Source organism: Lycorma delicatula, chromosome 1 (assembly GCF_047948215.1).
Source record: "Lycorma delicatula isolate Av1 chromosome 1, ASM4794821v1, whole genome shotgun sequence".
Taxonomy (NCBI): Eukaryota; Metazoa; Arthropoda; class Insecta; order Hemiptera; family Fulgoridae; genus Lycorma; species Lycorma delicatula.
In genome coordinates this window covers 391,308,951-391,322,480 of record NC_134455.1, presented here as the reverse complement: position 1 = coordinate 391,322,480, position 13,530 = coordinate 391,308,951, and the positions used below count along the sequence as shown (strand labels likewise).

General features: G+C 29.2%; 1 protein-coding gene across 4 annotated transcripts in view; it reads left to right on the top strand.

The window, feature by feature from the left end:
* The window catches only part of LOC142317359 (uncharacterized), an 82,016-nt gene that overhangs the window by 21,798 nt on the left and 46,688 nt on the right, over positions 1-13,530 (top strand). For 3 of the 4 annotated variants that reach the window (XM_075353847.1, XM_075353846.1, XM_075353845.1), the window contains exons 4-5: positions 6,206-6,356; positions 12,861-12,940. In XM_075353847.1, coding sequence (XP_075209962.1) covers positions 6,206-6,356; positions 12,861-12,940 — 231 coding nt within the window. Of the gene's footprint in view, positions 1-6,205; positions 6,357-8,179; positions 8,308-12,860; positions 12,941-13,530 lie in introns of those variants that run through there. The other variant, XM_075353848.1, reaches the window with a different exon arrangement.

The window sequence follows — 13,530 nt, the reverse complement described above, 5'->3', positions numbered from 1 at the left end:
AAAATTCAAAAAGATGGCCTAAGAACTAGAAGATATCTCTTAGTCACAGAGTTCTGTTTTATTACTTACAGTTATTAGTGCTAATAATGAATTAAACAAACCACAAACTTTGTTTGAATTATGGAAAAAGATTATATTTGTTGTAAACTTACATATAAATAAATTATTATATTTGTTCAAATATTAAATGTTGTACAATATTAAATATTAATTATACAGTTGAATAAAAAATATATATATTTTTTTAAATTGCTAGGCTAAAAACATTTATTAAAATTATTAGTACAACATTATTGAAATTGTTAAAAATTAATTTTTCTTGCATTTTTTGTCATAGGTAGTTAATGATAAAAGAGTTATTTAAGAATTTAAACTTTTCTAAAAACAAACCAAATCAAATCAAATTTTATATTAGTTTTTAATAATTTCTATCAAAACAGTTGTAGTCTTCTTTGTAATCATCTTTAGAGACTAAAGACATTTGACTCTGGAGACCGATAATGTTTTGAATTAAAAATGTTCTATTATAAAATTTGGTTCAGTTATCCATTAAAAGGTTTATATTTTAAATACCTGATTAACTTTGATGTAATTTTATATACATTTTTTTCACTCCTTTGATTCAGAGCAACTAATGGACTAGATCTAATTGTTAATGGAAATTATTAATACAATATAAATTTAACTTGTTTATTGAGCATATGGTTTTACTTTTGGTAATTAATCACTGAATATGACTCTAATTTCCCTTTTATATGTGTATTGTTTTACTTATTAAGATTCTCAGGTGTAGTGATGAGGTAACCTTATCACCCAGTGTAAACAGTCTGCTGAGTGACTCCTGGGTTAAGGAGACTTCCTCTCTCAATTGCCAATGGCCTCCAATAGGGCGTAAGAGTGGATAGAAAGTCAGGGCAGTTTCTTGTCCTTGGGATGAGAAATCATTCCTAAAGGCAGATGAACCATCGAAGATGGTTCATGGCTTGAGAATATGGAAGGCAGTGGGATAGCACCACATTAAAGATCCCTTGGGATTTTCTAGAAGAGGCATGTCAGTGGCGCTTGATGAATAAATATTCCAGAGGTAAAATATCTCAATCAGACCTGTGGGAGAGGAATTCATTCAAGCATGGTTGTAATGAACAGAGGGAAAGATAATGGAACCATTGAGAAGGAAAGCTAAATGCGAATTGGAACTTGGAATGTTCACACTCTTATACTGGCAGGGAAATTGGAAAGTGTAAAGCAAGAGATAAAGAAAAATAGTTAGAACTTTCTTAGTATATTTATGTAAGATGGGGTAGTGAAGGAGTTTGAAAATGGAGAATATCAGTGTTATTCTGGAGAGGAGAAGAGTGAAAATCTGGGAGTTGCATTTGTAGTTAGGAAAACTTTGAAGAATAAAATTAAGTAATTAAGGTAGATTATATAAACAGTATAATCATGAGAAAGTAGTACTTCTATGTCAAAAGAAGCTTTCAATAGAAAGAGAAAGTTGTTGTGTCGTTTGATAAACATCTGAGAAAAAGACTTGTTAAATGTTTTATATGGAGTGTAACACTACGTGGGGCTAGACATGAACTTGCAAGGAAGATGAGAAAAGATTAGAAGCTTTTGGAATGTGAGTTTGGAGGAGGATGGAAAAGATAAAGTGAAAAGACAGAATTAGTAATGATGAGGTGTTAGAGAGGGTAGATCACTAATGCAGACATTGAGAGATAAAAAAGGAATTGGTTTGGGACATGTGTTAAGGAAGAACTGTTTGTTGTCTTAGAGGGTACAATGACTAATAAGAAAGGAAGAGTTAGAGAAAGACAGAAGCTGCTTGATGATATTAAGGTAGAAAGAAATTAAGTTCATATAAAAAATTTAACAGAAAGTAGAAAAGAATGGAAATCCAGTGCTATGTAAGGACCTGCTAATTAGTAGAACATTGATGATGATGAATTAAGATTTATTTAAAATGAGTTTTATTAATTTTATTTATTGTAATATATGGCAATCTTCTTCAAGAGTCAATAGACTAACATACAAATATTTTTTTATAAGTGCAATAACCTGTATTTGTTTTGGCAAAAGTAAATTAATTGATAGCAGCAGAGTTTTTATTTAAGTTAATAAATTTAGTATTATCAAGAGGTTACAAATGTAATTTATGTACAATTTACTTATGTGTATAATATTATTTTAAAATGAAGTTTATTTTAAGTATGGCCATTTTGAAAATATCTTAGATCATCAGTTGTAATCTTCATGTTACTATGTATTATTTATTCAGCATTCTTATTTATTAGAAAAAAATCACATCTAAGTTGCTGTAAAATTAGCTATTTTATGTATATTAACATTATTTATTGCATGAAATGCATGATTAAGTTATAGATTTTTGCATGTTTTGTATTTTATATTAACAACTATTATATTTTGTTTTACAGTGTAAAATTTAATATATTTTATATTACCAACTGATTTATAATGAAAAATATATGGGGTATTATTTTCATATACATTTTGATTTAGTTTGAAAATTATTAAAAGTTAGGATAGTTAAGAGTATTTTGGTAAAATAAAATTGAATAATTTTTTTTTTATTGAGATTAAACAATCTCTTTTTAATTTAATATTTTATTCTATTTAATTGTATAAGAAGATTGGTTACACATAATTTTTTTAAAATTATTAGTTTATATTTTTGATTTTTTTTAGCCTTATCCTAAAAAATTCTGTTTGCTTATTCAGGTGTTAAAAAGAAAATTTTCAGTATTGTAGAAACAATAATAGAAACTCTGAAATAACAGACTCTTTTTGAAAATACAGTGCATTGGGAAAGTGTACTGGAATTATGGAAGTGGAATGATGAATCTTTCTTAATTATTACTTTTTTATTATTACTATTTTTGTTTAATTTTTACAATAACTGAAATAGTTTATAAAAAGTTTTGAAAATGACCTCCTTCAATACTGCATTCAATACTGCACATATTTCACTTTATTTCAAACACTTTAACCAGCTGATGTACTGAAATGGCTTGTATGTATGCCATTACTGTGGTTTTTAGTTCCTCAATCGTACATGGTCTGTTGTGATACACTGCTTGTTTTACTGTCTGTCATAGAAAGTAATCTGGGGGAGTCAGATCATGCAGGCCACAAACCCCCTCAAAATGATTCGTTCACCAATATTAGCTGTGTGTACTGTGGGGCCATCTTCTAAGAATCGGCCATGATTGATTTCCACTTTAATTGACAATGAAGTTTGTTAAAACAGTACATTAACGATCACTATTAACGGAATTTTCAAAAAAGATTGGACTCACAATGCATGCTCTACTTACATTGACCCAGACTCCAGGTTTTGCTTCATGTAAAGATTGTTGTGCAATTCATGGGGGTTAATTGTCGACCACAGTTATGTATTTTGTGAATTAATATACCCTCCCCAGATGAAATCACGCTTCATTTGTAAAAAACGTAATGTTGAGAACAGAATTTTAATCAATAAAATGTTTAAACCGTTGACAATAATTTAGTCTTTTGGCATGATCTGTAGGTTTCAGTTCTTGATCACACATTACTTTGTAGGGGAAAAATTTCAGTTCTTTTCTTACAGCTTTACATGCAGTACCAAGTCCAATGTTTTGCTGCTGTGCTAACTTACACATTGACTTTGATGGACTTTCTACCATAACATCCAAAATATCAAGCAGCTTTTGTTTTTTTAGTTTAAGTGGTCTTCCACTTAAATCAGCATCTTCAACAGAGCCTGTTGCCCTAAATTTTTTGATAAGAGGTCGAATTGCATTGCAGTGAGGAACAGGAATATTTGGAAAGTTTTCAGAAAACTTGTGCTTCACTAGATCAGTATTTGCCAATTATGAAAGACATGTTCAGTGACAAAAATGTGTTCCTCTACTGAAAGAACCATTATGTTTCTTGCAATTATTGATCCAGGATTGTAATTATCAATTTTAAAATTGACAAATTATTTTTAAGTAATTCTCTACCTTATTTAACATAAACAATTTTTTTCTTATTTAAATTTTTGAAATCAAGTCTAATATACTTATTTTTAAACATGTTATTACTTATTAATTAAGGCCACCCCAGATGAAGAAGATTTTGACTAATATAGACTTATTTTATATGCCATTCTTTTGATTTCATCTTTGATTAGTTTAACAAGATAAAATGTTGATATTTTTTATACTGTTTATAGTTACTTTCCATCTTTGTATTATAGTTGCTTGTATTGTAGTCCTTACCATAATACAATGTTTTCTGGGTGACGGTGCTAGCACAATTGATAAAGTGAAAGTGATTTCATTCATTGCATTTGAATATCATCAGTTGTGATGCTTTTATTTTTATTTCATTTTGTTATTTCTATTTTTATCCTTTAACTATTTCTATTTTTTTCCTTTTATTTGTGTACTGTTTTATTAGTCTATATACCTGTTTTGTAGTTAGTTTAATATTTTACTGTTATCCGTGAAGGGGCCCTTTACACTCTTCTCAGACTTGGTTGAAGTTTTAAATTCTAAATCCTCAACATTTATATATATATATATAAGAGGTCTGTAAAGTAATGAGACTGGTTCAGAAAAACTTTTTATTTACAATCCAATTATACATGAACTCTTTGAAATAGTTCCCTTGAAATCACCTTTGAAATAGTTCCCTTGGAAAGCCGCGAAATGCTTCAAATAGTTTTTCCCACTCTTCATAGCAGTCAAATGCTATGAAGAACTCAGAAACCAGAATATCCTTCAGATGGTCGGTTAAATTTTTTCTATGTTTTCTACTGTTCCAAAATGGTCTCCTTTGAGGTATCTTTTTAAAGTCGGGAACAGGAAAAAGTCGCAGGGACTCAAGTCAGGTGAATAAGGTAGTTGAGAAACTACAGGACAGTTTTTCTTTGCGAAAAACTCATTAATTAAGAGTGCAGTGTGACAAGGTGCATTGTCATGATGCTGCAGCATCAGTCTTTGATGGCTGGTCTCACATGGTTAACTCTTTCACAGTCTTTAAAGAATTTCTCGGTAAACATATTGATTTACACTCTGTCCTGTAGGCAAAATCTCCTCATGGACAATGCCATTACTGTAGAAGAAACAAATTAGCGTGGTTTTGATTTGTTCATTTTTGTTTTTTTTGGACTTTATGAGTTTGAAGTGTGCCACTTCTTGCTTTGGCATTTTGTTTCTGGGTCATACTCAAATATCCAAGATTCATCACCGGTAATAACATTTAGAAAATTAGGATCAGTTTCAATTCGCCCTAAAAGTTTGCGGCACACTTCCACCCTGTTTTTCTGTTCAACAGTGAGGTATTTTAGAGCAATTTTGCACACTCTTTTCATGTCCAATTTGTTTGTCAAAATTTAATGGACTGTAGTATGGTTCAAATTCAATTGTTCTGCAATCATTCTGACAGTTAATCACTGGTGCACCGTATCAAGTCTCTGATTTGCTCAACATTGTTATCACTTTTTGACGTTAACAGTCTTTCAGAGCGTGGATTGTCTGCAACTGATTCCCGACCATCTGAAAATGCTTTTAACAACCTAAAAACTTGGGCTTATGACAGAACGTCATCTCCACATATCCTTTTCAATTTTTAAAAGTATTAAAAATATTACTACCTAATATAACCATACTAATATAACCATATAGTTGTTCATATAACCATATGCTTACTAGTAACTTTACAGTGCTGCCACTTTCGCTGCTAAAAAAACTAGTCTCATTACTTTATTTACAGACCTCATGTATGCATATATATATGTTAGATTCCTTCTGTGATATTAGTTTTAAGTAAGTTTTTGAGATGTTAGTTGTGATACTATTTTCAAGTGTTTTTGATTTTAATGTCATTTTATGATATCTTTGTTCTGAGCAATTAAAATGCAAAAGCACATTTTTCACCTCAAAAAAGTCATAGTGTATACATCTTATTTTTTACCTGTTAATTATGATTAAAATTTGTATTGTATGCACATTTAATTTAATTGTGAAGCTCACACATAATAACTTGTTCTAAACTTTGTCGTTAAAAATGAAACGATACAGTTTAGAACTGTGTGAAAATGAAATTATGTTATAATATACATATTTAAAAGTTTATTGTTTTCATTTTGTAAAACACTATTTACAAATTATTTAAATAAAATTGATTTGATTAAAAGGAGTTTTATTTTTATTTTCAGATGTTCTGAACATGAATATGTTTGGTATACCATTAATTGGAGCAGATATTTGTGGTTTTCAAAAAATGCTACAGTTGCACTTTGTCAGAGATGGTATCAACTTGGTGCATTTTATCCCTTCTCATGTACTCATAATTCTGATGATTGTGTTGTAAGTATACCTTAGTTGATATATTGAGTGTTTAATTAATTAAATACTTTGTAATTGGTATTATAGAATTAAAAATAACTTTATATTTAGTTCTAAAAAACTATTTATATTTAGTTCTTTTACCTAACCTGGTAAAATTATTTCAAGTTAATTACTTTTATCTGCTCATAATTTGTTGATTTCAGTAGAGTTAATATCTTTATATTGTTCGTGCTTTTATGATCCTATTACTACACATCTTTGTACTATTTTTACTTATTTTTTTATTTTATGTATAACATATATCCATTTCAATAGTCGTTCTACTTTCTTTGTATATTATCTGAGACTTTGTATTTTGTCTTCTTTGTTGTGTTAATGCTTATATATCTGTATCGCATACATGCACAAACATGAATATATAAAATTTATATATTTCAATATACAGAGTGTTCAAAAGAGACCCCATCACGTAGTTAGTTTATAAATAATATTTTATTGACAAACACTTAATAATTTACAGAAGGTGTTAAAAATGATGACCATCCACTTTTATGCACTCGTCAACATGCTTGACATGTTCCCAGCTATTCGTTTTAGCAGTACCCTGTCTATTTTCTGGATGGCATCGGTAATGTTTGTCTTCAATTCCTGCAGGGTGTGTGGATTGCTCCTATAAACAATTTCTATTAAGAAACTCCACAGAAAAAGGTCTGGACTTGTTAGATCAGGGGATCTATGTTGCTACAATCCTTTAGAAATGATTCTTCCACCAAAAAAATTCTGTAGTATCATAGTAGAGTGAGTTGTATGACAGCAAGTGTGCTATCCTGTTGCAACCAGCAGTTACACTTATCCTCTTGCATAAGGCTATGAACTGTTGGATAATTTCTAGGTAGACAGCAGCATCCGCAGCTTTTTAAAAAAAAAAAATAATATTATTTGTTGTCTTGAAACTGCACACTGTATTCTATTTTATATGGGGAGATTCAAAGAAATGTACGGGTTTTCAGTACCCTAGATCTAGTAGTTCTGATAATTAACATATCTACCAAGGTGAAATCACACTTTATCTGTGAAAAACACTCGATCTAAAATACCAATTTTACATCTAATGAATTCTTGAATCGTTGACAGTAGTGAACCCTTTTAACATAATCAGCATTAGTTAGCTCATGGAAAACCTTCATTCAATGCGGATAACATTTCAGCATTCTCCTCACTTCAGTGTGGGCTGAATCTAATGAAATGTTCTTTTCCTGGATTAATATCTACAAAGATTTACGAAGAGATATTGTAACCGCTTAATGTACTGTCACTTTAATGTACTGAACGACCTGCGTCATTCAAACTAACCTATGTCAGGCGTGTTTCCGGTCTAACACTGAAACTGTTTCACAAAATTTTTTAACAATACTTTTCACAGGCGCTTCCTTCAAATTTCTCCCTAAACTTTCACTGAGGCACAACATGAGATTTCATTTCTAAGTAAGTTTCCATCATAAATACATGTTCTTCAACAATTAACCACATTTTAACAAACAACAACACATGTTGTTGTTTGAAACAACTTTTTTCAAAAGCCAATGCTTGATACAGACTTGGAGTACTCAGCTGTACAGGCAATAAACAGCCCTTCCCACTCCAATTCCACTCATACCAACATCTTCCACATTATTTTACCTATCTCGCCAACATATTCATTTTAAGAAAAATATACATAATATAAACTGTCGAGTTGAAGGGGCTCTTTTAAGTTGAACATCCTGCATATTAATATTTTAATGTATAAATTTGTTTGTTTCCATTTTTATGTGTGTATTGTTTTTTCTGTACTTTATCAGGCACAGGATCCAGCACCATTAGGAAAAGATGTAGTAATTGATTCAGCTCATAAAGCATTAACAATTCGTTATCAACTTCTTCCATATTTATATTCATTATTTTGGCAAGCTCATATTAAAGGAGATAATGTTGCTCGACCTTTGTTTTTTGAGTAGGTATTTTCATTTATCTAGCTATTTGATTTTATTTGAACTTTATAGTGTGATCCCTTCAATCCTGCAGAGATATTTTTATAAACTGGGAAAAATATTTTAATCTCTAAAAATGTTAGCGACATTAATTTTCCATATAGATAAAACATTCATTGTCTTGTGATAAACTCAATGAAAGTATTCACTTTTATCAATATAAATTTGTTTTTAATTTTTTTTTAATGTTTCTGTGAAATTTTTGTATTATTTTCTGTTTTTCTCTTTCAGTGACTATCCCCGATGTCCTCTGTCCATAAACTTCACTGTTTGATGAATCTTTCATCAATCATGCTCCCAATATCACATCTGTCTAGTTTTTACATTTCTGTTTCTATCCGTTTGACTCTTGGTCAAACGTAGTTTTCTGTAATCCTCAAATTGTAACTATTTTTTTAAGGTAATCTTTCTTTTTTCATTTCCTTAACATCCCTAAACCATCATAACTTAGTTTAACTAAGTTAGACCACTAACTTTCATAAGTTAGTGGTCAGCAGCGTTAGAGAAACCCAACTTTTTATTTTTATAGTGTCTAAAATTCTCAAGAAATCTGGCTTTAAAAGATCTATTAATTTTACCTATATATATGTGATCACAATCATTACATTTTATTTTATAAATTTCACATAAATTGTATAAATTATATGAATCTTATGATTGTTTTTTTAAATATTTTATTATATGGTTATTTGTTTTATATGCAGATTTATATTTATCATTATCATAAGCTTTAGTTATACTTTCTAAATGCTATCAGTATATGAATATTTTAAACACGTCATAAATTTTCTGCGTATTATTTATTGGTTTTAGAACTGTTGTACTATTAATTTTTGAAATTTGTTTTTTATGTATATTATCAATTAATAAGTCACTATATCCATTATGAATAACAATTTGTTTTTATTATTTATTTCTATGTTTCAAATTTATTTATCTTTAACATTTGTTAGTCATTTAAACAAAGCTATTGTACTGCAATCCTAAAAGAAAAAAAACTTGTTTTTTGACACCAATTTTGTGCTTTACATTGAATATCTTTAACTACTGGAATTACAGTTCTAAAACCTGTTTTATCTTATTTCCCTGCTCAAATTATATTAGAAATCACCAACTTTACTCCTTCATTTCGTTCCCAAAAATTACAGTAGGGCTTCTTTTTATTAGAAGAGTTGAAATTCAGATAAAATCTTTTGCTAGCCATAACTCAATGACAAAGCATTTCAATACCAGTCTGCCACTTTATATGAACATTTTTCATAATTTTCACAAGTAGAACATGTCCAGAAAGTTTCTCCGTTTCTTCATAGAACATCCTTTTATATGTATATTCTTTATATACAGTGCATTTAAAAAGTAACTGTACATCTGCTCTGCTGTAGTACAACAATACCTTACAGTAGTTGTTGAAAATTGTTCCCATGATCATCCAGAAATATTGGTATGTGTGTTTTCTTGTTGTCAAAAGTTCATGCGGTATGTTCTTGGTGAAGTCATGAATAACAGTTTAAAATTCCTGGGAGTCTGAGGGTTTCCTTGATAAACATTACTTTTTGTATAAACCCAGAAGTAAAAATCTGGTGGGCTTAAGTCCAGAGAATGAGGTGACCGCAAGTTCTTAGAAGGGATTTAATCTCCAAAACAAAAATTTCTTGCAGTAACTTCATAGAATGCTGAGGCATATGCGTATTTGCACTGTAACTCAAGGTCATGAGCCTGACTGATTTGCAGAACCGAAGTTGTGTGCTGCACACAACACAGTATCGACAAACAACCTTTGCAGTAGAAATTACACTCGGCACACAGAATATAATTCCTGAACATATAATTGTGTTTGTACGGGCATAAACCGTTGTACAAATGTTATAGCACTTCTTGTACGTGCATTTCCAGAAAATTTATTATACTATATCTTGTGGAAATGCATAGAATGAATTCAAGATAGTATTCTAGAACTTAATCAATAGTGAATGAGTTAATTGCATAATTTGGTTATGATAATTTTCAGATAACTGTCAAGTTTGTTTGTGATGGTTTTCGAGAACATTAATAATTTTTTGTTACAGTAATTCATTATGTTACCATAACTGGTACGCTCTCATACTTGGTATATTCACATCCTGTTCTTTTCATTTGAATTTACTGGTGGTTTTATTTACAGGTTGGCTCCTGTCACATTACCTTACAAAAATATTTACTGAAAGGATTTATTTGCACATTGATTTTTTTGCACAAAATGTAAAAAAATCGCAGAAATATCCATTTTTTCTCCTATTTCCTTTGATAATTAAATTTTCATTTTAAAGAAAAATTTGAGAGAAAAAATTTTTTTTAATAAATTTTACACACTGTTAAGACTTAGGGTTATTTAAATTACTCATTTAATTTTTAAATACTCATATTCACTTTTTGTTACTCCTGTTTAATTGTTGAACTTTAATTTTTATTTAATACTAGCAGTTCCAGCAATGCTTCGCTATTACTAGATTTGAGTAATATATATGTAATATATATATATGTAGATTAAATGAACACAATTGAAAATTTGATAAAATATTAAAAAACCGAAAATTATGGAACTTCACAAAATTTATCCTTTTCCCATTTCCCCCATCCCCATTCACCCTTTCCTGTTTCTGTTTTTTTATTTTTCCCCATTTTACCTTTATCCCTTTTTCCATTATACCCTCTTCACATTTTTCCTGCACATAAATCAGTCCAGTAGTTTTTTAGTTTACAGTGGACACACATACAAACATTGCCTTTTATATATATAGAATAAGAAAGTCTGTTTGATCGCAAAGTTTAATCGCAATCAGATGAATAATATAAGAACAAATATGGGACAAACAAACATTTATTTTTATATGTATACTTGCAGACCTGGGAATGCTTCACTATTGCTAGATTTGATTGTATATATAGATTAAATGAACGCAATTAAAAGTTTGATAAAACAAAAAACTGAGCATTACGGAATTCACAAAATTTAACCTTTCAATTTATCCTTTTTTTTCCTGTGCGTAATTTTATCCAGTAGTTTTTTAGTGAATAGTGGACATAGATATGAACATTGCCTTTTATATATATATATATATATATATATATATATATAGAAGAAGAAAGTCTTTGTATATTTGTTTGCTTGTTTCATAAATATCTCGACACTGGTGCCAATTTTTCTTTTCACGTAAGTAATATATTCTGAATATGAGCCATATCAGTCCATAAATACAATTTTCCTAAATATCTTAACCCCAGTGCCACCTAGTAGGTTCCAACTAATTTGGAAACGTTTGCGAGCGTGCACACAACAACTCGCCAAAGTTTCATCACAGATGAATGGTATAGGAATGCATCATACGGGACAGACAAACAAACTTACAAATATTAATTTATATATATATTTATATATAGGAAAATATAGGACTAGTAAATTTAAAAATCTTTGACTTTGACCAAATTCACTTGGTTCTTTGCACTTCACTCAGCTCCTTTCAGATGCACTTGGCTCCTGACAAATCAACAGCTCCACTGACATTATATAAACAAGCTCTTCACTACAACAGTGTCCAGTTCGACACTAGTTCATTTCCAGTTCAAAAATTCAGTTATTTTACTTACAGAAATATTTACAATTACAATGAAACAGTTATAATTAATGTTATATTTCAATAATATTCCATCAGTTAATGTTTTATGTATATAAATAATATTTCAATTGCAATAAAATATTTATAATAAGAAATCAAGACTTAAATTATTAAAGAAATCAGCGCCAACTTTTAACACACACAATATCGTCAGTTGCAAATCAAAAAATACATTATTATTGATGTAAAAATAGCAATAACTATCAAAATAATGAAAAAAAGACAATTTTTTTTTGAGTACTTATACGTAAGACCTTCAGATTTTACCTCGAAGAACTTTTTGTTATAATAAAGGAACACACCAAATTTCAACAAAATTGGTGTTACATTTTTTGCACAATAATTTAGCAATCCAGGTTTAAATAAAATGTGATTTTTCCAAATTGTCTAGAGCCTGAAATAAAGTCTCTAGATACTTTAAAATTTAATCATTTATATGTGTTTTTTTTAAAGAAGCATCTTTACAAATACTTTTAAGCTGTGCTTTTTAAAATCAATGTTTTAGGTAAAAATTTGTGAAGATATTCAATTTGTTTAAAAGTAAAAAAAGTTGCAGCTATGTTTGAAAAATTCCCAAGGCCATTTTTAAAATTTGGAAAAATGATGATGCATACTTGTGGAGTGATGAACACACTTCCTGATTCTTCAAAACTTTAACAACACATTGTGCATTATTTATAAAATGCCCTTCTTCTTTTTCTCAGACCAATTAACGTTGCTTGATATTAATAATCAGCTTTAAATTTAATTATTCAGTTTTATCTATTTGAAAAAACTACTTACGTATTGATTCTAAAATTAAATATAAAAACTGATTAATTTTTTGTTTCTTTTTACAGTCAAAAAAATAAAATAGTGGCAGCTGATGAAAAAGGTGAAGCTAATGAAATTCTGTATTGGGATGATGGTGAATCAATAGGTAAGTGTGTTGATTTATTTTAGTTATTTGACCTTTTTTTTTGTTACTAAAACTACATAGTATGTGGGTATTACCCGTTTTTTAATTTCCTTTTTTCTTTGGCCTCTGAGAATTGTTTGAATTATTTACTCAAATAAGATATTCCATTAGTATAGAAAAGTATTAAATAATGGTTACAATTTTTTTTACTGTAACGAGTTCTTAATGTTTATGAGTAAAAATTCAGTGAATTATAATTATAAATCGATAAAAAATCAGTAGTGATTCAGTAAATCAGGAACAATTATTTCTTTCCCGATAAAATATTACATTTTTTTCAAATACTTGAATACTGTCCATTTTTCACTGCTTCTTGCAGTGATCTTGGTTATATCACATTGCAAGTGTGTTTTCATCATTATAATAAAAATGAACTAGATGTTTGTTGTCTTCATCGAGTTTAATAAGCAAGCCAGATTTCTACTTGTTTCAAAATTTGTACCGGTTGAATTTATTGCATATAACATCTCACCTTTATAGGAATGAATTTGAATGTTTACAAGATTTTTGAATTGCCTATGATTCATTTCCTTTGTTTTATAAATTTAATT